Below are 22,030 nucleotides of genomic sequence, written 5' to 3'. Positions count from 1 at the left end.
ACACCCCTAATTAGCTTTGAATAACTATGAGGCACCCCTCGCATAGACCAACAGTTCCCCCCTTGGACCAGTGAAGGTAATACTTGGTACGGTTCACGGGAGCCAATGATATTAATAGGGGACCAGCAGAAGCAAGGAGGACACAAAGACACTCTGTTTATATAAATGAAAAAAAATATTGAACATATATACTGTACATAAAAATTGAAATATTGTCCCTCAAAAATGCAGCAAAAAATGTAACCAAAATTCCCTTGTTTTACTTATTACCTTCAAAGTACCCCCACCCACACACACACACACACACACACTCACAACACCGGTGACATATGATTTTGTTTCAATTTACCAAATGTGTTTTTGAAGGTGCTGGAAATGTTTGAATAATTGTCTGGATACAAAAGTATTTCAAAAACCCTAATTTTATTTCATCCCCATACAGGATACAGTATGAGGAAAGCCTTTAAATTTAATTGGGAAATGAAAGCTGAGGAACTCTACCAAATGGAAAGATGAACGCACAGACTGAGAATTCAAGAACCACAATGTGAGACCAGAACCTCTGGAAAGACCTGAGCGGGATTGCCTGATTAGTAGCTGCTGTAATTGGCCATCTTCTGGAGAAAATAAAAACTACGTTTGACTGCATGTTGTCTTTGACTGTCTTAACTAAGTAGCATACTTACATGCTTTGAACGTTTTTGTTTGTAAAAAAGCTTGCACGATATCTTATTAACACAAGACATACAGTAAGTACAATTACAGATAGACAGTGGTGATAGAAAAGTTCACGTGAGACAAGAAAACGGGCAGGATCTTGCCTCACAAGACAGGTCCCGTTGTGCCCCCTAGTGGCCTGGCAGACTTCCGTTTCGTGTCATGAACTTGCAACAGACATTTTTTCTTACTTGCAGCATTTTTATTTTGCAGTTCTTCTGTGTGTTTTTTTAGTTTGCATGTCTGAGTTTGTCTTTTGTTTTTTCCAGCAGCAGCATATTTGTGGTTGCAGCATTCAGCTGTTTGCAGCGCATTTGCACGCGCGTTTTATGGCTCAGAATAGCTCAAAATTGACCGGGAATTTCTTCAGTGTCCTCCATCCATCCATTCATCCATCCATTCTCTATAGCGCTTGCCCCCATTAGGGTCGCTGTAGAGCCAATTCCCAGCTGACATTTGAGCGAGAGGCAGAGTGCACCCAGGACACATATTAAAAAACAAAAACAAAACAACCACCACCATTCAGACTGTCAGACTGACACCCATTGACAATTTAGTCTTCAGTTAACATGCATGCTTAACTCATTCAGCACCAGCCAATTCTAGACCAAGTCTGAAAAGACGTTTAAAAACGTCTTTGGGAGTGAATGAGTTAACGTCCATGGTTTTGGAATGTGCGAGTCTGAAGTCTGAAGCTGTTGGGTCTTCTCACCTGTGTGTGGTGGACTGTACTTGTTGTTTTCCTGATCCCTGATAACCTCCTGGTTGGTCTGACTCTCAGCCATCGGTTGGAGCTCACTTACCTCCACCCTCATGTTCTGAACTGCCTCTGGCACCTGCAGCACAACACGACAAGTCAAGTTTAAACCCCAAACCAGACACCAGCAATGCTTTCTTTTATGTGGCGAGTTGCTCAACACAACATACAGTATAATGACCCTTCTAGAGTGCCTGTTTTGGTTTTGAATATTCACTGTGTGTTTTACCGAGTAAAAGTCTTGTCTGACAACCCAGTTTTCTTTTTCTGACATATTCAGTATTGTTGTAGTTAAGTTGAACAGACCCTGTTAAAGCAAGGAAGCAACAGAAAACAGTGTACTAGTGTATTTGTACCTCAGGGCTGGTGGATGCGCAGAAGCTCTCTCTTTTCAGACACAGTTTGGGTCTGTAAAATAAATAAACAAATACATTTCTCATGTGTATTTGGGTGTTTCCGTGAAGAATATGGGAAAATGAGATTCCCTACACCACTTTTTGTTGTTGTTATAGTGTTAACAGCAAATACAGTATGTCTAACATATTACATTTCCAGTAGGTGACAACTATGGCAACCACTAGCTTGATGTGCTATTTTCGATAACGCTGTAAACAGGACTGTTCATCTATTCACCCATTTTCAGTTATATTTCCATCCCTTTCTTAACTCCAAATGAGCCAATGAAGCATGCTGAAATATTTGAACAAGAACCCACTTATTAAAAATTGCTCTTACAGCTGACTGAGCCCATTACCAAACACCAGCCAACTGACGGGAATGCATGCTGTGACTCTCTCCCACCTTTGGCTGCTTTGTTTTTTTTTTTTTTTTTTTTGTTTTAACCATAGGGGACCCTGAGATGTAATCTCAGCACTGCTTTCCAGCATTCAAGACCTGGCCTCTCTCATCATGTTTTACTGATTTGTGGGAAGTCGTTCAAAATAATAAGGAGCACTTCAAGAGGAAAAAGCTGCCATTGAGGCTGCTCATGGGCTTAAAGTTTCATGATCATGCATTTCCTGGCTTTCAAATAACTCTGGCTGTTACTGTTAATCGCGGTTGCATTTTATTGGACATGTGCTTTCAATTTCCTCGTCATAAAAAAAAAAAATTGGAGCCTGAGGAGTTACGTGACAGATTTAACACTATACCCTTGATGTACTCAAAACGGGTTCAAACCTGATTCTGCATGTAAACAAATGTGGAAGCTGATTAGTTTTGCTTGTTGCGGAAGGAGCGTAATTTCTTAATACCGCAGAAGCAATGTAATTTATAGAACTTGACACAATTTGCAATGGCTAATTTTGTGTCTTCAAATAGCACATCTGCGATTGGCTGTCGACCAGTTCAGGGTGTACGCCGCCTCTCACCCAAAGTCAACTAGGATAAGCTCCAGCACCCCCGCAACTGTTGTGAGGAAACGTGTTACGGAGAATCGATGGATAAAAAGTACATCTGAAACACAGGTGTTACCAATCACCAATGTATGGCAGGCAAAATGAGAGACAGTGGAGAAACTTTTCTGCTCGTTTAACCATTGTTGAAACGTCTCCAAAAAATCTGAGACCTATTGGCTGTTTAGGAATGCCGTTCTGAAGCTTCTGAATGATCTTTGGTGGGGGTCACCAACCTGCCGATTATTGCGACGGGTTACCAGTTTGATACATTTCCTCAGGTTATCTGTCATCATGTTGTTATTCAAAATCAATGACATTCTTCTAGTCTATGTAATTGGTCATGTTAATGAGTTCTCACACAAGATCAAGGATGACTTAATTGGGTAGAAAATAGATAAATATCAATATGAAACACCTTATTTCTATCAATCTCTGCAAATGTTTACATTTTCAAATTATTACCTCTACAATGTTCCCAGGAAATCACAATTGTCCATCCCTGGTGAGCTATTTGTCAAACAAGCTCGTGAGCTATTGATGTGGTCCCGAGGAGCACATCCAGGTATAGTAAGGCGTTTTTAGCCGAAAGAAACGACCATGTATAGTAAGGCGTTTTTGGCCGAAAAAAACGACCATGTATAGTAAGGCGTTTTTAGCCGAAAAAAACGACCATGTATAGGAAGACGTTTTTAGCCGAGAAAAAAACGACCATGTATAGGAAGGCATTTTTGGCCAAAAAAACCCCACCATGTATAGTAAGGCGTTTTAGCCGAAAAAAACGACCATGTATAGTAAGGCATTTTTAGCCCCCAAAAAACGACCATGTATATTAAGGCATTTTTAGCCGAAAAAAACGACCATGTATAGGAAGGCGTTTTTAGCCGAAAAAAAATGACCATGTATAGTAAGACGTTTTTAGCCGAAAAAAACGACCATGTATAGTAAGGCGTTTTTAGCCGAAAAAAACGACCATGTATAGTAAGGCGTTTTTGGCCGGAAAAAAAACGACCATGTATAGTAAGGCGTTTTTAGCCCAAAAAAACGACCATGTATAGTAAGGGATTTTTGGCAGAAAAAAAACCGACCATGTATAGTAAGGCGCTTTTAGCCAAAAAAAACAACCATGTATAGCACGGCGTTTTTAGCCGAAAAAAAACGACCATGTATAGTAAGGCGTTTTTAGCCCCAAAAAAACGACCATGTATAGTAAGGCGTTTTTAGCCCAAAAAAAACGACCATGTATACTACGGCGTTTTTAGCCCAAAAAAACGACCATGTATAGCATTTTTGGCCGAAAAAAAACGACCATGTATAGTAAAGCGTTTTTAGCCCAAAAAAACGGCCATGTATAGTAAGGCGTTTTTAGCCCAAAAAAACGACCATGTATAGTAAGGCGTTTTTAGCCCAAAAAAAACGACCATGTATACTACGGCGTTTTTAGCCGAAAAAACCGACCATGTATAGTAAGGCGTTTTTGGCCGGAAAAAAACGACCATGTATCGTAAGGCATTTTTAGCCCCCAAAAAAACGACCATGTATAGTAAGGCATTTTTAGCCCCAAAATAAAACGACCATGTATAGTAAGGCATTTTTAGCCCCCAAAAAACGACCATGTACAGGAAGGCATTTTTAGCCGAAAAAAAAAGGACCACGTATCGTAAGGCGTTTTTAGTCGAAAAAAAAAGGACCACGTATCGTAAGGCGCTTTTAGCCGAAAAAAATGACCATGTATAGCAAGGCGTTTTAACCCGAAAAAAAAAACGACCATGTATATAGTCAGCCGTTTTTAGCCAAAAAACATGACCATTTGTAGTAAGGCGTTTTCAGCCCAAAAAAAACGACCATGTTTAGTAAGGCGTTTTTAGCCGAAAAAAAAACGACCATGTATAATAAGGCGTTTTAACCCGAAAAAAATGACCATGTACAGTAAGGTTTTTTTAGCGGAAAAAATACGACCATGTTTAGTAAAGCGTTTTTAGCCCAAAAAAACGACCATGTATAGTAAGGGATTTTTGGCAGAAAAAAAACCGACCATGTATAGTAAGGCGCTTTTAGCCAAAAAAAACAACCATGTATAGCACGGCGTTTTTAGCCGAAAAAAAACGACCATGTATAGTAAGGCGTTTTTAGCCCAAAAAAAACGACCATGTATACTACGGCGTTTTTAGCCCAAAAAAACGACCATGTATAGCATTTTTGGCCGAAAAAAAACGACCATGTATAGTAAAGCGTTTTTAGCCCAAAAAAACGGCCATGTATAGTAAGGCGTTTTTAGCCCAAAAAAACGACCATGTATAGTAAGGCGTTTTTAGCCCAAAAAAAACGACCATGTATACTACGGCGTTTTTAGCCGAAAAAACCGACCATGTATAGTAAGGCGTTTTTGGCCGAAAAAAAACGACCATGTATCGTAAGGCATTTTTAGCCCCCAAAAAAACGACCATGTATAGTAAGGCATTTTTAGCCCCAAAATAAAACGACCATGTATAGTAAGGCATTTTTAGCCCCCAAAAAACGACCATGTACAGTAAGGCATTTTTAGCCGAAAAAAAAAAGGACCACGTATCGTAAGGCGTTTTTAGTCGAAAAAAAAAGGACCACGTATCGTAAGGCGCTTTTAGCCGAAAAAAATGACCATGTATAGCAAGGCGTTTTAACCCGAAAAAAAAACGACCATGTATATAGTCAGCCGTTTTTAGCCAAAAAACATGACCATTTGTAGTAAGGCGTTTTCAGCCCAAAAAAAACGACCATGTTTAGTAAGGCGTTTTTAGCCGGAAAAAAAAACGACCATGTATAATAAGGCGTTTTAACCCGAAAAAAATGACCATGTACAGTAAGGTTTTTTTAGCGGAAAAAATACGACCATGTTTAGTAAAGCGTTTTTAGCCGGAAAAAAAACGACCATGGAGAGTAAGGCGTTTGAACCCCAAAAAACGACCATGTATAAGTAAGGCGTTTTTCAACGAAAAAATAAAACCATGTATAGTAAGGCTTTTTTAGCCGAAAAAAACGACCATGTATAAGGCATCTTGAGCCAAAAAAAAAAATTACCATGTATAGTAAGCCGTTTTTAGCCGAAAAAAACAACCATGTATAGTAAGGCTTTTTAACCCGAAAAAAACAACCATGTATAGTAAGGCGTTTTTAGACGAAAAAAACGACCACGGATAGTAAGGCGTTTTTAGACGAAAAAAACGACCATGAATGTAAGGCGTTTTAACAAAAAAAAAAAAAAACGACCATGTATAGTAAGGTGTTTTTGGCCGAAAAAACGACCATGTATAGTAAGGCGTTTGTAGCCGAAAAAAACCCCGACCATGTATAGTAAGGCGTTTTGAGCCGAAAAAAAAGGACCACGTATAGTAAGGTGTTTTTAGCCGAAAAAAAAACGATCATGTATAGTTAGGCGTTTTTAGCCGGAAAAAACGGCCATGTATAGTAAGGCGTTTTTAGCCAAAAAAAACGACCATGTATAGTAAGGCGTTTTTAGCCCCAAAAAAAACGACCATGTATAGTAAGACATTTTTGGCAGAAAAAAAACGAACATGTATAGTAAGGCGCTTTTAGCCCAAAAAAACGACCATGTATAGCACGGCGTTTTTAGCCGAAAAAAAACGACCATGTATATATAGTAAGGCGTTTTTAGCCAAAAAAAACGACCAGGTATAGTAAGGCGTTTTTAGCCGAAAAAAACGACCATGTATTCGGCTTGGTCTTTTTTTGGGCTAAAAACGCCTTATGATACATGGTCGTTTTTTTGGGCTAAAAACGCCTTTACATACATGGTCGGGGGGGTTTTCGGCCAAAAATGCCTTACTATACATGGTCGTTTTTTGGGGCTAAAAATGCCTTACTATACATGGTCGTTTTTTTTTAGGCCAAAAATGCCTGACTATAAATGGTCGTTTTTGACGCTAAACATTCCTTATGATACATGGTCGTTTTTTGGGGGCTAAAAATGCCATTTCAGGAAATGTCCTGTTGTGATTGAGATGGTCAGATGACATATCCCCTTTCTCCGACAGGAACAGGTGGAGAAGATCGAAGCCAAGAAAGCTGCACAAGAGCAAGAAATGACAACACAGAGAGAATTAAGAGTATCATGACTTTTAATGTGTTGTGTTGATCTTTTATTTTATTTTTTATTTTTTTTAAAAAAGTGGTTTATGCTTTCATTTATACATTTGAGTGTGACACTGGGCTGGCTCCGTGGCCCACTGGTTAGTGCGTTAGAGTGCAAACGCAGAGGTCCAGGGTTCAAATCCAGCTCCAGCCTGTCGCTCTTGCGTGTTCTCTTCTTGCTGGCATGGGTGCTGTCCGTCCACCCTCCCATCCATTTTCTCATCCCCTTGTACTCACAAGGGTTGGGGTCGGGGGTGTGTGCTGGAGCCTCCCCCGGCTGTCTTCGGGCCATCGGCAGAGGGGAGGGGGCACCCTCACCCGGCTGACAACCAATCAAGAAAACCATTTGCACCGTTTTTTTAGGATAAAAATGCCTTAAGATACATGGTCGTTTTTTTTTTCGGCCAAAAATGCCTTACTATATACATGGTCGTTTTTTTTGGGCTAAAAATGCCTTACTATACATGGTCATTTTTTTCGGCTAAAAACACCTTACTATACGTGGTCCTTTTTTTTCGGCTCAAAACGCCTTACTATACATGGTCGTTTTTTTTCAATTAAAAACGCCTTACTATACATGGTCGGGGGGTTTTTCGGCTACAAACGCCTTACTATACATGGTCGTTTTTTTCGGCTAAAAACACCTTACTATATATGGTCGTTTTTTTTTTTTGTTAAAACGCTTTACTATTCATGGTCGTTTTTTTCGGCTCAAAACACCTTACTACACATGGTCGTTTTTTTCGTCTAAAAACACCTTACTATTCATGGTCGTTTTTTTCGGCTCAAAACACCTTACTACACATGGTAATTTTTTTCGTCTAAAAACGCCGTACTATATATACATGGTCGTTTTTTTTGGGTTAAAACGCCTTACTATCCATGGTCGTTTTTTTTTCGGCAAAAAACACCTTACTAAACATGGTCGTTTTTTTCGCCTAAAAACGCCTTACTATACATGGTCATTTTTTTCGGCTCAAGATGCCTTACTATACATGGTCGTTTTTTTTCGGCTAAAAACACCTTACTCTACTTGTTTTTTTTTTTCCTTGAAAAACGCCTTACTATCCATGGTTGTTTTTTTTTCGGCCAAAAACGCCTGACTATACATGGTCGTTTTTTTCGGCTAAAAACGCCTTACTACACATGGTCGTTTTTTTGGCTAAAAACGCCTTACTATACATGGTCGTTTTTTCCGGCTAAAAACGCCTTACTATACATGGTCGGTTTTTTTAATTCGGCCAAAAACGCCTTATTGTACATGGTCATTTTTTTCGGCTAAAAACGCCTTACTACACATGGTCATTTTTGACGCTAAAAATTCCTGACTATACATGGTCGTTTTTTGGGGGCTAAAAATGCCTTACTATACATGGTCGTTTTTTTGGGCTAAAAACACCTTACTCTACTTTTTTTTTTTTCCTTGAAAAACGCCTTACTATCCATGGTCGTTTTTTTTTTCCGGCCAAAAACGCCTGACTATACATGGTCGTTTTCTTCGGCTAAAAACGCCTTACTACACATGGTCGTTTTTTTGGCTAAAAACGCCTTACTATACATGGTCGTTTTTTCCGGCTAAAAACGCCTTACTATACATGGTCGGTTTTTTTAATTCGGCCAAAAACGCCTTATTGTACATGGTCATTTTTTTTCGGCTAAAAACGCCTGACTATACGTGGTCGGGTTTTTTTCGGCTAAAAACGCCTTACTACACATGGTCATTTTTGACGCTAAAAATTCCTGACTATACATGGTCGTTTTTTGGGGGCTAAAAATGCCTTACTATACATGGTCGTTTTTTTGGGCTAAAAACGGCTTACTATACATGGTCGTTTTTTTCGGCTAAAAAAGCCTTACTATACATGGTCATTTTTTTCGGCTAAAAACGCCTTACTATACATGGTCGGTTTTTTTTCGTCTAAAAATGCCTGACTATACATGTTTTTTTTTCATTGAAAAACGCCTTACTATACATGGTCGTTCTTTTTCCGGCTAAAAACGCCTTACTAAACATGGTCGTTTTTTTGGGGCTAAAAATGCCTTACTATACATGGTCGTTTTTTTTCGGCCAAAAATGCCTTACTATACATGGTCGTTTTTGACGCTAAAAATTCCTCACTATGCATGGTCGTTTTTTGGGGGCTAAAAATGCCTTACTGTACATGGTCGTTTTTTTGGGCTAAAAACGCCGTAGTATACATGGTCGTTTTTTTTGGGCTAAAAACGCCTTACTATATATGGTCGTTTTTTTGGGCTAAAAACGCCTTACTATACATGGTCATTTTTGTTCGGCTAAAAACGCCGTGCTATACATGGTCGTTTTTTTCGGCTAAAAACGCCTTACTATACATGGTCGTTTTTTTTGGGGCTAAAAATGCCTTACAATACATGGTTATTTTTTTTTCGGCTAAAAACGCCGTGCTTTACATGGTCGTTTTTTGGGGGCTAAAAATGCCTGACTACATATACATGGTCGTTTTTTTCGGCTAAAAACGCCTTACTATACATGGTCGCTTTTTTGGGCTAAAAACGCCTTACTATTTATACATGGTCGTTTTTTTTCGGCTAAAAATGCCTTACTATACATGGTCGTTTTTTTCGGCTAAAAACGCCTTACTATACATGGTCGGGGGGTTTTCGGCCAAAAACGCCTTACTGTACATGGTCGTTTTTTCCGGCTAAAAACGCCTTACTATACATGGTCTTTTTTTTCGGCTAAAAACGCCTTACTATACATGGTCGTTTTTTTCGGCTAAAAACGCCTTACTATACATGGTCGTTTTTTTTCGGCTAAAAATGCCTTACTATTTATACATGGTCGTTTTTTTTCGGCTAAAAATGCCTTACTATACATGGTCGTTTTTTTCGGCTAAAAACGCCTTACTATACATGGTCGGGGGGTTTTCGGCCAAAAACGCCTTACTGTACATGGTCGTTTTTTTCGGCTAAAAACACCTTACTACACATGGTCGTTTTTTTGGCTAAAAACGCCTTACTATACATGGTCGTTTTTTTCCGGCTAAAAACGCCTTACTATACATGGTCGGTTTTTTTAATTCGGCCAAAAACGCCTTATTGTACATGGTCATTTTTTTCGGCTAAAAACGCCTGACTATACGTGGTCGGGTTTTTTTCGGCTAAAAACGCCTTACTACACATGGTCATTTTTGACGCTAAAAATTCCTGACTATACATGGTCGTTTTTTGGGGGCTAAAAATGCCCTACTATACATGGTCGTTTTTTTGGGCTAAAAACGGCTTACTATACATGGTCGTTTTTTTCGGCTAAAAAAGCCTTACTATACATGGTCATTTTTTTCGGCTAAAAACGCCTTACTATACATGGTCGGTTTTTTTTCGTCTAAAAATGCCTGACTATACATGTTTTTTTTTCATTGAAAAACGCCTTACTATACATGGTCGTTCTTTTTCCGGCTAAAAACGCCTTACTAAACATGGTCATTTTTTTTCGGCTAAAAACGTCTTACTACAAATGGTCATGTGTTTTGGCTAAAAACGGCTGACTATATACATGGTAGTTTTTTTCGGCTAAAAACGCCTTACTAAACATGGTCGTTTTTTTTCGGCTAAAAACGCCTTACTATACATGGTCGTTTTTTTTCGGGTTAAAACGCCTTGCTGTGCCATCCATCCATCCATCCATCATCTACCGCTTATCCGGGGCCGGGTCGCGGGGGCAACAGCTTTAGCAGGGAAGCCCAGACTTCCCTCTCCCTAGCTACTTCTTCCAGCTCTCCCCGCTGTGCATGGTGGTTTTTTTCGGCTAAAAACAGCTTACTATACATGGTCATTTTTTTCGGCTAAAAGCGCCTTACGATACGTGGTCATTTTTTTTCGGCTAAAAACGCCTTACTATACATGGTCGTTTTTTTTTCGGCCAAAAATGCCTTACTGTACATGGTCGTTTTTTTGGGTTAAAACGCCTTACTACCATGATCGTTTTTTTCCGGCAAAAAACGCCTTAATATACATGGTTTTTTTTCGTTGAAAAATGCCCTACTATATATGGTCGTTTTTTGGGGTTCAAACGCCTTACTATCCATGGTCGTTTTTTTTCCGGCTAAAAACGGCTTACTAAACATGGTCGTATTTTTTCGGCTAAAAAAGCCTTACTATACATGGTTGTTTTTTTCGGCTAAAAACGCCTTACTAAACATGGTCGTCCGAGGCCAAGGCCAAGGCCAAGGACTTGACTCCCGAGGCCAAGGCCAAGGACCAAGGACTTGACTCCGAGGCCAAGGCCGAGGACCAAGGACCGCCCCTCGGTCCTCGAGCCGGTCCTCGAGGCCAAGGACCGGCTCGAGGAACACATCTCTGGTAGCTGTATTGGCACATGTGGCAAGCAGAAAGACATTAACATCCCATAACTCCATGTGCCATTCCAAAGATACACAGAGTCTTAAAATTCGTTACTGGGAGGCAGTGTTTGGGCATATTTGCACTTCTCTGTCAATGGGAAGTGCATGTAAGAGGGGAGGCGTGTAATATGTCTCGGTTTGAAGTGGACGTTTCAAATGTGACCTTATTACTTATCATATTACTGATAAAGCGGGCTTCACAAGACAAAAAAAAAAAAGGCAAGGGGTTTATGTAGGAATCACGTGTTCTAAATGTGCTTCCATACAGAAGGTATGTTTCCAGACATTACCTGAATATGACGCAGAGAACACTGGTGAGTATCAAAGCGAAGAAGGCAGCTCCACTCACAGCAGCCAGTACAGAGTCTACATTGGCAGATGTAGAAACAAAGCTTCTTCGTTCGCCACCTGACTTGGTCAGATTGTTGTAGTGGAAGAGAAGGGCAAAGCCCCGGCCCCAATGCGTGGTCGTGATGAGCTCCATGATTACCTCCACCATTTCCTGACTAGAGCCAAACACCAACTGGCTGCTCAGAGGTCGGTTTGATCCACAGAACCTTGAGGAAAAGGTAATGAGATCCGAGATATAGAGAACATCATGGGGACAGGCGTCAAGCCCCAACTGCTGCGTTTCAGGGCTCACAGGTGTAGTGTCAGTTTCAGCGGATTGTGGCAAAGCAACTGCGGTTGCCATAGTCACGCTTGGAATGGAACTAGAGTTGATGTCGATGCCAAGATGGGAAGAGGCGGCCGTGTTGAGAGCTTTATCTGAATTTAACATGGCTCCAGGAAGGAGAAGAGAAGCGGTCGGTGGAGATGTACGGCCAGAGGAACGAGCTATAGATCTTTTGGCTGAGTTTGAGACTTTTGCTGACTGTTGGTGTACCACCTCCGGCTCCACCTCACTGTCTTGAGAGGACCGCTGAATCTTTGGGGCATCCCTCTGATCGATCTCATCAATATTTTCTGATGAAGGCTCATCTGCTGAAAAACTGTTGGGGGAGTAAGTCAACTCGTCTTCTCCATTATCCTCATCATAACTGGAAATCACCGAGTACTGTGCGGAAGACTCATGGCTTTCAAACACATCAAAGTCAAATATCTCAAGGATAAGTTGATAATCCACAGGTACAAAGAACTGCCAAACACAGTGGGTCCCAGAAGAGTAGTTGTATGGGAAGCCGGGAGAGAGAATCAGTCCTTGTGCATCCACCACATCCACCTTGGCACCGCACTCAAAGTATACCTGCAAAATAAATGATGAGAATCAAAACTCTTCCCTAATGTTGGCTAGTTCTGAGGTGCCTAAAGGTACATTAAGCAATAACAACATTTGAAGTAATGTGGCGAATATTGTGCAAACTAAAACTCAACCTTTAGGTTGAAACATGCCAATATTCATTTTTTTAATGGTAGGTCTTTTGCTAATCTCTAACTGTATTGCAAGCCATTTTCTCTCGCTACATTAACCAAGTGCATATGATAAAAAGGTAACATCTCAAATCACTTGTTTCAGTCCTGGAGATTTGATTATTAATGTATACAAACAAAGGTCTTTCACCATGTCTTTCCAATATTAGCCACAGTTATATATATATATATATATATATATAACCGGTTAATAATCAAATCTCCAGGACTGAAACAAGTGATTTGAGATGTTACCTTTATTATCATATGCACTTGGTTAATGTAGCAAGAGAAAATGAATATATATATATATATATATATATATATACACACAGTATATATTCATTTCATATATTCATTTTCCGATCTGCTTAATCCTCACAAGGGTCGCGTGGGGTGCTGGAGCCAGCCGTCTTTGGGAAGTAGGCGAGGGACACCCTGAACCAGTTGCCACCCAATCGCAGGGCACACAAAGACGAACAACGATCCGCGCTCACACTCACACCTAGGGACAATTTTGAGTGTTCAATCAGCCTGCCATGCATGTTTTTGGAATGTGGGAGGAAACCGGAGTACCCGGAGAAAACCCACGCAGGCCCGGGGAGAACATGCAAACTCCACACAGGGAGGCCAGAGCCGGGATCGACCAGGTCGACACGCTAACAACTGGGCCACCCTCTATATATATATGGCCTCTGGTAGAGGACCCGAGCTGAATGAGGGACGGACACCACCCGAGGGGTGAGACGAGGATTTTATTTATTTTTTATATATATATAAAATAATCGAATAATACCCTTGATTGAAGTCTAATAGTTTCCAAATATAAAGCAGCTTGGAATTGAACTATTCAACTCTGTTGTTTTGCTTTTATATTAAGTGTTTTGCTCATGTGGGTTGCTTGGGTGACCCTAGGGAGGGTCTTTTTTTGAGCATGCTGGCTGTAATTCTTCACAGGTGGTTGGGGCTGGAGGGGGACCTGGGGCCTAAGCAGAGGCAGATGTGTGGCTGGGCCAAGGGGAAAAAAAAGAAACATCAGACCTTTGTAGGAGACCTTGTGTTATGAGTTCTTGTGTTCGCCTCACTTTCGGTCCGTGGGAATGACCCAGATTGCCAAAGCCAAACCCAATACCAGAAGGTAAAAAAAACAACATGCAATTTATAATGGGTTTAAGGCATATTAGACCAATTTGAGAACCTGATTTGCATTGGGGTGTGAGAAAGAGGGCAATAGGAGCACACATAAATCTCAAGTTATGAATGGAGTTTGGGAAATTAAGTCATTCTTTCACAATTCATTCAAGACTATGTCAAAAAGCTACGAATATGAACACACACTAAAATTGCAAATTGAGTTGATTGAAGTGACTGCAAAGCGGACGACAGTATTTGCATACAGATTAAACCCAAATCATAAAAACTTCCTAGGTTTTTATTTATTTGTATTCCGATTAAAAATTATTTCACCCCAGCTGATGCCATGAGAAGCTTCTCATCGTCATTTTTCAATTGGCCAGGAAGTATAAAGATTGAACTCTATAGAAGTAGAAGTCTTCGGAGTATTTTTTTAATTGCTATGCTGCTATGATGTTTACTAGTAGGTTTGGGCATGCACTACCAAAAACAGCCACAAAAATCCCACCAATATCTGGATTAAATAAATAAATAAAATATGAAATCACTGGGTCAAAATGAGGCAAAGCACCCTCTCAGTTTGAAGAATTTCATCTTTGTTACTTCCATTTTTGAGCCTCAATATCGGTAAAACTAATCATCCAAGACAAATCTTACTTTGGGGTATATTTAAAGTGACTCCAGAAATAGAGGCAGAAATAATAAAAGCATTTTATCTCAAAAACTGGTAGCATAGCCACTCTTCAAATTTGCCATTTAATTTTGACAAGCCAAATTTTAGGGGGAAAAAAAAAACGACACGGCATAACGCTGAAAAAAATGTAAACAGACACTGTGTCTTTGACACTGTTAAGCAGGATTGACTCCGTGATTGCCTTCCACCAGGCCCTATTTATTATCCGTAAATGAATGTGACATCATTCAGTTTGTGTTGTTTCTTTGTGGGAGTTTTCCCTTTCGTGTGCCACGCTTTGGCTTCGGCAGTACAGTACTTTGCGGGAGACGGCTTGTTGCTAATTGATGCTGCAAACCTAAATCAATTCCAAATGCCTGACAAAACGATACCTCGAGTGAACTTGCTGTATATACACAGAAGAGCTACAACAGTAGGCATACAGTAACTCCTATATCACGGTTCATCTTGCACAGATTTTTTTTCCATGCATTTTTTTTAACAGTACATTGTGTTCTGCATCCTGATTGGCGAAGGGACTTTAGACTCATGTCAACAGTCTCCACTCCTTGTCGTTGTACAGCTTGCCAAATTTTCTCCATGACAAAACCCACAATGTCGACGATACATTCTGTACAGTATTTCGAAACACTGTCAGTTGTTTGTCAGAAAACATTTCGTTTTTTTGTTTTGTTCATTCAATACGTATTGTATACCTCATATTTGTAAAAAAAAAAAATGTATATGACTACTTCACGGGTTTCATTAATCACGGGTTCTTTTTGGAATGTATCCCCCACGATAAACGAGCGATTACTGTACTTACATAGTTTAATGAGAGCTGAGATGCAAAAAAACAGGTCCTCGATGATCAGACAAAGCAGGGCTCACAGACCGCTTCTGATAATTTAAAACATTGGATTACAGTGGAAGTTGCTAACCCTAGTACAAGGAATACTGTACTCTGGGATTGTGTGCGAATGCTCAGACACAAGAAAAATTAGAGGGAACATCGGTCCTGGGTGAAGAGGGGGAGAGTGAATCAGAGTGGACCGTGTTTCACGCCTCTATTGTTGACACTGTGGATCAGAGCTGTGGCCCGAAACATGGTCATTGCATCATTTGCATGTTGTGGCGGTAATCTCTGAACTCGTTGGTGGATTGAAGAAGTAGTAGATTTTGGCCTCATGCGATTACAGAGCCAGCTGTTAGCTACTGGCTAGCCAAGCAGAATGCAGCTTTGGCGTTCACTGAGACAAAGAAATAAAATAAAATACAATTTCAGCCATTTGAAGAGTTTGTTGAGACATTGGGAAACAACCTCTGGACAGCTTCAAGGAACTTCACCATTTGATGTCTCTGAATGGGGAAGCAGTGTATCATTGCCACAGTATATACTGGAGATGGGGTGCTGCTGATCTTGACTCGGGACTTGTGCACTGATGGGGAGAATACTGTGAAGAGCACCTCAATTCGACAGATATTTTTCTTGGAGAAAGCAGAATCTGCGGACTCTTCGGGATGTCTTTGTGAAGTTGGAGAAAAAGGTTGACCATGTCCCTTGGAGAATTCTGTGGGGGTGTTTTGGGAGTAAGGTGTTTGAAAAACCCTGATATGGGCTGTATGATGATCGACTGTCCATGTCAGAGTTTTTGCCAACATTGAGTTGGATTCGTTTCCAATGACGGTTGGACTCTGCCAAGGCTGCCCTTTGTCAACGATTCTGTTGATAACCTTTTCATTTCTAGGTGCAGCCGAGGCGTTGAAGGGGCCTGATTTGGTTGCCCCAGAATTGTGTCTCTGCCTTTAGCAGATGATGTTGCAATCTCCAACTCTCACTGGAGCAGTATGCACCCAGGTGTGATGCTGTTGGGATGAACATCAGCACCTTCAAAAGCTTAGACTGTGGTCCTCAGTCAGAAAAGCCTGTAGTGTGTCTCTGGGTCAGAGAGGAGATCATGCCCAGAGTGAAGGAGTTCAAATATCTTGGGGTCTTGTTTATGAGTGAGGGCAGGATGGATCAGGAGATCGAAAGGCGGATCAGTGCAGCAACTGCTGTGATGCGGACTCTGTATTGGTCTGTCGTGGTGAAAAAGGAACTCAGCTGAAAGGTGAATCTCTCGATTTACCGGTCGATCTAAGTTCCTAGTCTCAACTATCGACAAGAGCCGTGGGTTGTGACCGAAAGAAAATATCTCATATACAGCAGCCGAGTCTGGGAGCAGCTGCTTCTCCACATTGAACGAAGCCAGATGGTTAGGATGCCTCATGGACGCTTTCCTGGTGAGACTATGTCCCCTGGCTTGCCTAGGAACGTCGTGGGGTCACCGAAGACTTGTACAAAGTGGCTGGACAAAGGGAAGTCTGGGCTATGCTGCTAAAAATGCTGCCCTTGCAACGCATCCATCCATCCATCCATCCTGTTACCCTCATTAAAGGTCTGCTGGAGCCTATCCCAACCTTATTCGGGCAGTAGGCGGGGTACACCCTGAACCGGTTGCCATCCAATCGTAGGGGTGACATGGTCAAACAACCATTTGCACTCACAATCACACCAAGGGACAATTTGGAGTGTTCCATTAACCTGCCATGCATGTTTTTGGAATGTGGGAGGAAATCGAAGTACCCAAAAAAAAACCCACGAAGGCACGGGGAGAACATGCAAACTCCACACAGAAAGGCTGGAGCTGGAATCAAACCCTGTACATCTGGACTAGATTCACACAGAAAAGCATCATGTTCATTGGAAAAAATGAAACCAACGATTATGATAACCAACCAATTTGAGAATGATGGGAAAAGAAAAGTGTCAAGAAGGAAATAAGCAGTTCATGACCCAAAGCATGCCATATTCCTAACCTAGTTGAGGCAATGTCATGGACAGTGAGATGCAAATGGAACTGGCTCACTGACTTTCATTAATACGACATGCAGCTGACAAAAGTAACAAGATAAATTGTGAGGTGCATAGCGGACTCTCCTCTCATGTTCAGCCAAATGCTACAAAAGTGATAGGGCACGTCACGGTGATCATGAATAAATAAAACAAACAAATAAAAATGACATATTTGCATAAAATGTTTTATAACAATGCTGAAGGTTCATATGGGGAAAAATGTGGCAATAATATCAACTTCCTCCACTAATTGAAGGTTTTCTCAGTGAATAACTTTTGGAGGCAATTGCATTAGAGCATGACATGCTGCACTTGCATTGCCCACTCACTAGCACTCCAACTTGTAGCCGAGTAACTTAGTAACTGAGACTATGTAGAACCCAGAAAGCGAGGATGGAGTGAAGGGGGGTAAATATATTTGTCACTGAAACACTGAGCTTTAAGACTCGTTTTGTCACAAAATTTCAACTCACTATGAAGTGGACAGTGACAAGTGGGAAATTATAATCAATATTTAAAGCCTGAAGGCTCCAGATTAACTGAAACTTTAAGGGCCCATAGTTTAGGGGGGGGGCAACAATTCATATGTATTTTTAAATCGAAGTTACACTGACTTTGATTCAGAATTTCCATTGTTATTGCATTGGTAATGATGTTTGCAGCCATGCCCAAAAAGCCAGTTGCATTGAACTATAAGCCGATTTGGGGCTTGCAGTCTGTATAGCAAGGTTGCGCAATGAGGTGAACCCTTTCACAGTGTTTTAGGAGGAGGAGTATAGTGGTTCTATTCTAAAGCAGAACTACAAATCTCGGGTTATTTATTAGAATTATCTTTTCGTTCTCATTCTTGGCATATGTTGCTCAATAAGTGTAGCTTTAAAAATGCAAATAAGTGTTAAAGTGAAGCGAATGTATTGTCTCCCCCACCGTGATAGGGCAGCTGGGAGGTCCCCTGCATGGGGATGGTGCATGGTAGACTACACACGAAGGGGCCCCAGAGTGCCACAGTGTCCATTAAAAATGGGACATTCTTATAATGCCAAACATCTTAGTTCTGTTACATCACAGGCCGCTGCACTGGCGGGCCGCTAATTATTCAAAGAAGCCTTTTCTCATGGCACAACAATGGGCCGCAGTGCCATTTTGGTGAGCGATAATATTTTAATGAAGTGATGCAAATCAGTCGAAGGCAAGCTGAAAGTTTACATAAGAATACAACAGGTCATCGCGCCCCAGGAGTGTTAATGATGGGCTCCTCTGGCGAGAAGCGGATCGACTGAAAACAATTATCTGAAATGACTTGGATTGTAAAGTGAAACTTCAGACGAGGCGCTGTTGTGCAGGACTTGACAAGTGGTATTGTTTTTACATTTTCATTTTACATCATTACCTGTGGAAAGCAGTAGAAACAAATGATGAGGCTCATAAAACGATTTATTTATTGGTCCGAATTAAAACATGCTTTAAAAAAAAAAGTTTGTTGGGAGCTGGTATTCGAAAAGTGTTGGTATAATTCTAAAGACAAAGAAAACTATAGCTATACAGTATAGGACCTCTGCCTTAATAGGATTAAGCGACACGTCTGCAATCTGACCAGTCTAAGTGTTTGGCTGCAAAAGGGATTTTTTTTTTTTTTTAACCACCCAAGCTGACAACACCACTGTGAAAACGTTGCAACATGAGCTGGCTTCTGCTAAACCACACACACTCATCTAGCTCATAAACACGCTGGCGGGCCTCTCAAAGGGGGCAGGAATCCTCACCAGGCCTGTTTAGTGGAGGAGAAAAGTGGCACTGCTTCACAGGCTAGCGCTTCAGCAGCAGCAGTCCATTCAGTACATCAATCACACATATCTTCTTCAGTGATTGTCTAGGTCAGGACAACACAGCACACCAGTTATTTGGACCCTTATCCAATATCAAACGTTAGTTTTTTTTCATTATTTTTTAATTAACTGAAACTAGTCAAATGCTGTTTTTAACTGTGCTTGACAAAAACCTTTTTTCTGCAATCCAGACTTACAAGATGAATATTTGTACATTTAAATATTGAACTTATTACCTCATCCTAAATCCGACTCTCAGAAAAAAATTTGATGGCTCCAGTGAATTGGAGAAGTGAGGGTACAAAAGTGCCATTCTGTGTGCGTCTCTGCTGATATCAGAGCTGACAGAAAAGAGACCAGAGTCTTACAATCAATTCTGGGGTAAGCGCGAACTTGCTTTTTTTAAACACACACACACAGACACACACGCACACACATTCATCTGTGATGTCAATGCCTCTCCTGGTGGGCTCCTGTCAGTGGATGCGCGTCGAGCTCAGAGTATACAAATAACCAAATTAAGCCATGGCATTTCCAGGGTCGCCCTCATTGTCCACTTGGGTGCTGACTCAGCACATTTTCATCACTGTGGGCATTATGACAGGCGTCTTTCAGTGCAGTCAAATTTGATCATCATCATATGTACAGGTCCATTTTGTCCATAACTGGATCTTACTCCTATCCTTTGGGTAAAAGGTTGGAAATGATTACTGCTGTGGTCCTTCCACACATACTGTGAGTGAGTGAGTGAGTGAGTGAGTGAGTGAGTGAGTGAGTTGGCAGATGCAGGCTCTCCCATCCATGTTTGGGACACAAACCTATTAATAGAGCCATATTGTTTTCGTACACTGCCATTAGGACATTGCCTCAACAGCATCATTCATTCATTCATTCATTCATTTTCCGAACCGCTTGATCCTCACTAGGGTCGCGGGGGGTGCTGGAGCCTATCCCAGCTGTCTTCGGGCAGTAGGCGGGGGACACCCTGAACCAGTTGCCAGCCAATCGCAGGGCACACAGAAACGAACAACCATTCACGCCCACACTCAAACCTAGGGACAATTTTGAGTTTTTGGAATGTGGGAGGAAACCGGAGGACCCGGAGAAAACCCACGCAGGCCCGGGGAGAACATGCAAACGCCACACAGGAAGGCCGGGGCTGGAATTGAACCTGGTACCTGTGCACTGTGAAGTCAACGTGCTAACCACTCGACTACCGGGCCGCATTAGCATCATACATGTCATTATTCTACCTATTATGTCCTCCATATGAAAGAGCACATGTTAAAATATAAATAGACAGCATTTCTACTGTAGCTTAGGGCATCCACATTTTACTCAAATTTACACCAAAAAATAACAATAATAGCAACATTTTTTTTGAAAGAAAAAAACATTTCTAAAGGGCACACTGTGTGAAACGATGCAAATGTGCATTTCTTGGCTAAAGGCAGGCCTGGTGACCAGTCTGGGGTGACCAGCTGGTATCAGTTCAAAAAGCCATAAAACCAATAACACCCCAAAACAATGATCTATGGGTCTCACAAATCATTTTGTAGATCTCTATTCAACTCTTAAGAATAAATCCTCAATTATTATACATACATATCTATATCTATTTAGCTGGATATCTATACTGTAGCTATTTATATCTAGATCAGGGGTGGCCAACCCGCGGCTCACGAGCCGCATGCGGCTCTTTGGCTGGTTCAATGCGGCTCCCGGGCTTTCACATGACAAGCGTCGAAATCGCCTCGGCGGTGGCGCTGCCGTTCAAACAACGGTGCTAAATACACAGAATTTACTATGTCAGCCTATCGTCAATCCCGTTACTTGATTGACATACAGGGCAACCATCCAGATGACAACTGAATTACCACTCATATGCAAACAATGGAGCGAAGCGCCAATCGCCAAGATAGTCAGCGAATTACGATACATACAATACTGGGTGCAGATTAGAACCCCCAAGCTTGAAGAAGAAGATACCGCTTCCGTGGAAATGATCTCTCTCGCTCGCTCTCACTCTCACGCTCGATCTCGTCTTGTTCGGTTTCACATTGTTTGTAATAGAATATTTAGGGGGAGGGGGGCTTTTTCCAATATTAGTGTTGTCTTTTGACATTTTGGAATCAGGAAAGATGAGTTTTAAAATAACATCCAATGAAACAGCATTCTATTGTTTTTATTTGGAGTTACCTTTAATTAGTATTGGTTGGTTTACATTAAAACCTTGGTTGCCGCATCTAAATATCATATCCAAATCACCTATTCCGCTATTAAATTGTATCGTTTCAAAAAAGCGATATATTGGTTTACATCTAATCATTAGACCTTACATCAATAACTATTGTTGCATCGTAGCGACATAGATGGGTAGATACATCGATAGATTGATACATATGTTTTCACCTGCCTTTGTTTCTTAAAAATATGAATCTAAAACCATAAAACACTTAACTGGTTTCCACAAAACTTTATGAAGGAATGAAGTAAAGGCCCAAGAAGGAACCACTTTGGTGCAGATGCAGGATTTAGATAATTAAATTAATTCTTAGAATTATATCATGGCAAAATCATTCAAATCCGCATCGGTCTACACACACTGCCAACATCAACAGGACAGGTGGGGAGCTTGCAAACTTTTATTTATAGTTGAGCATGTTTACAAATATCCCCCAAGCCTCCCACATATTGGTCAGTTTCTTGCTCTCTT

General features: G+C 41.0%; 1 protein-coding gene across 1 annotated transcript in view; it reads right to left on the bottom strand.

The window, feature by feature from the left end:
* LOC147204719 (uncharacterized) overlaps positions 1–22,030 on the bottom strand; it is a 32,391-nt gene that overhangs the window by 7,644 nt on the left and 2,717 nt on the right. Inside the window, exons 2-4 of the mRNA XM_086111195.1 lie at positions 11,666–12,621; positions 1,831–1,882; positions 1,430–1,553 (exon numbers count right to left, since the gene is read on the bottom strand). Of these exons, the coding sequence (XP_085967321.1) occupies positions 1,430–1,553; positions 1,831–1,882; positions 11,666–12,621 (1,132 nt within the window). The remainder of the gene's footprint in view (positions 1–1,429; positions 1,554–1,830; positions 1,883–11,665; positions 12,622–22,030) is intronic.

Source organism: Hippocampus guttulatus, chromosome 5, assembly GCF_054856545.1.
Source record: "Hippocampus guttulatus isolate MCC_2025c chromosome 5, RoL_Hgut_1.0, whole genome shotgun sequence".
NCBI lineage: Eukaryota > Metazoa > Chordata > Actinopteri > Syngnathiformes > Syngnathidae > Hippocampus > Hippocampus guttulatus.
This window is presented reverse-complemented; position numbering and strand designations above follow the sequence as displayed.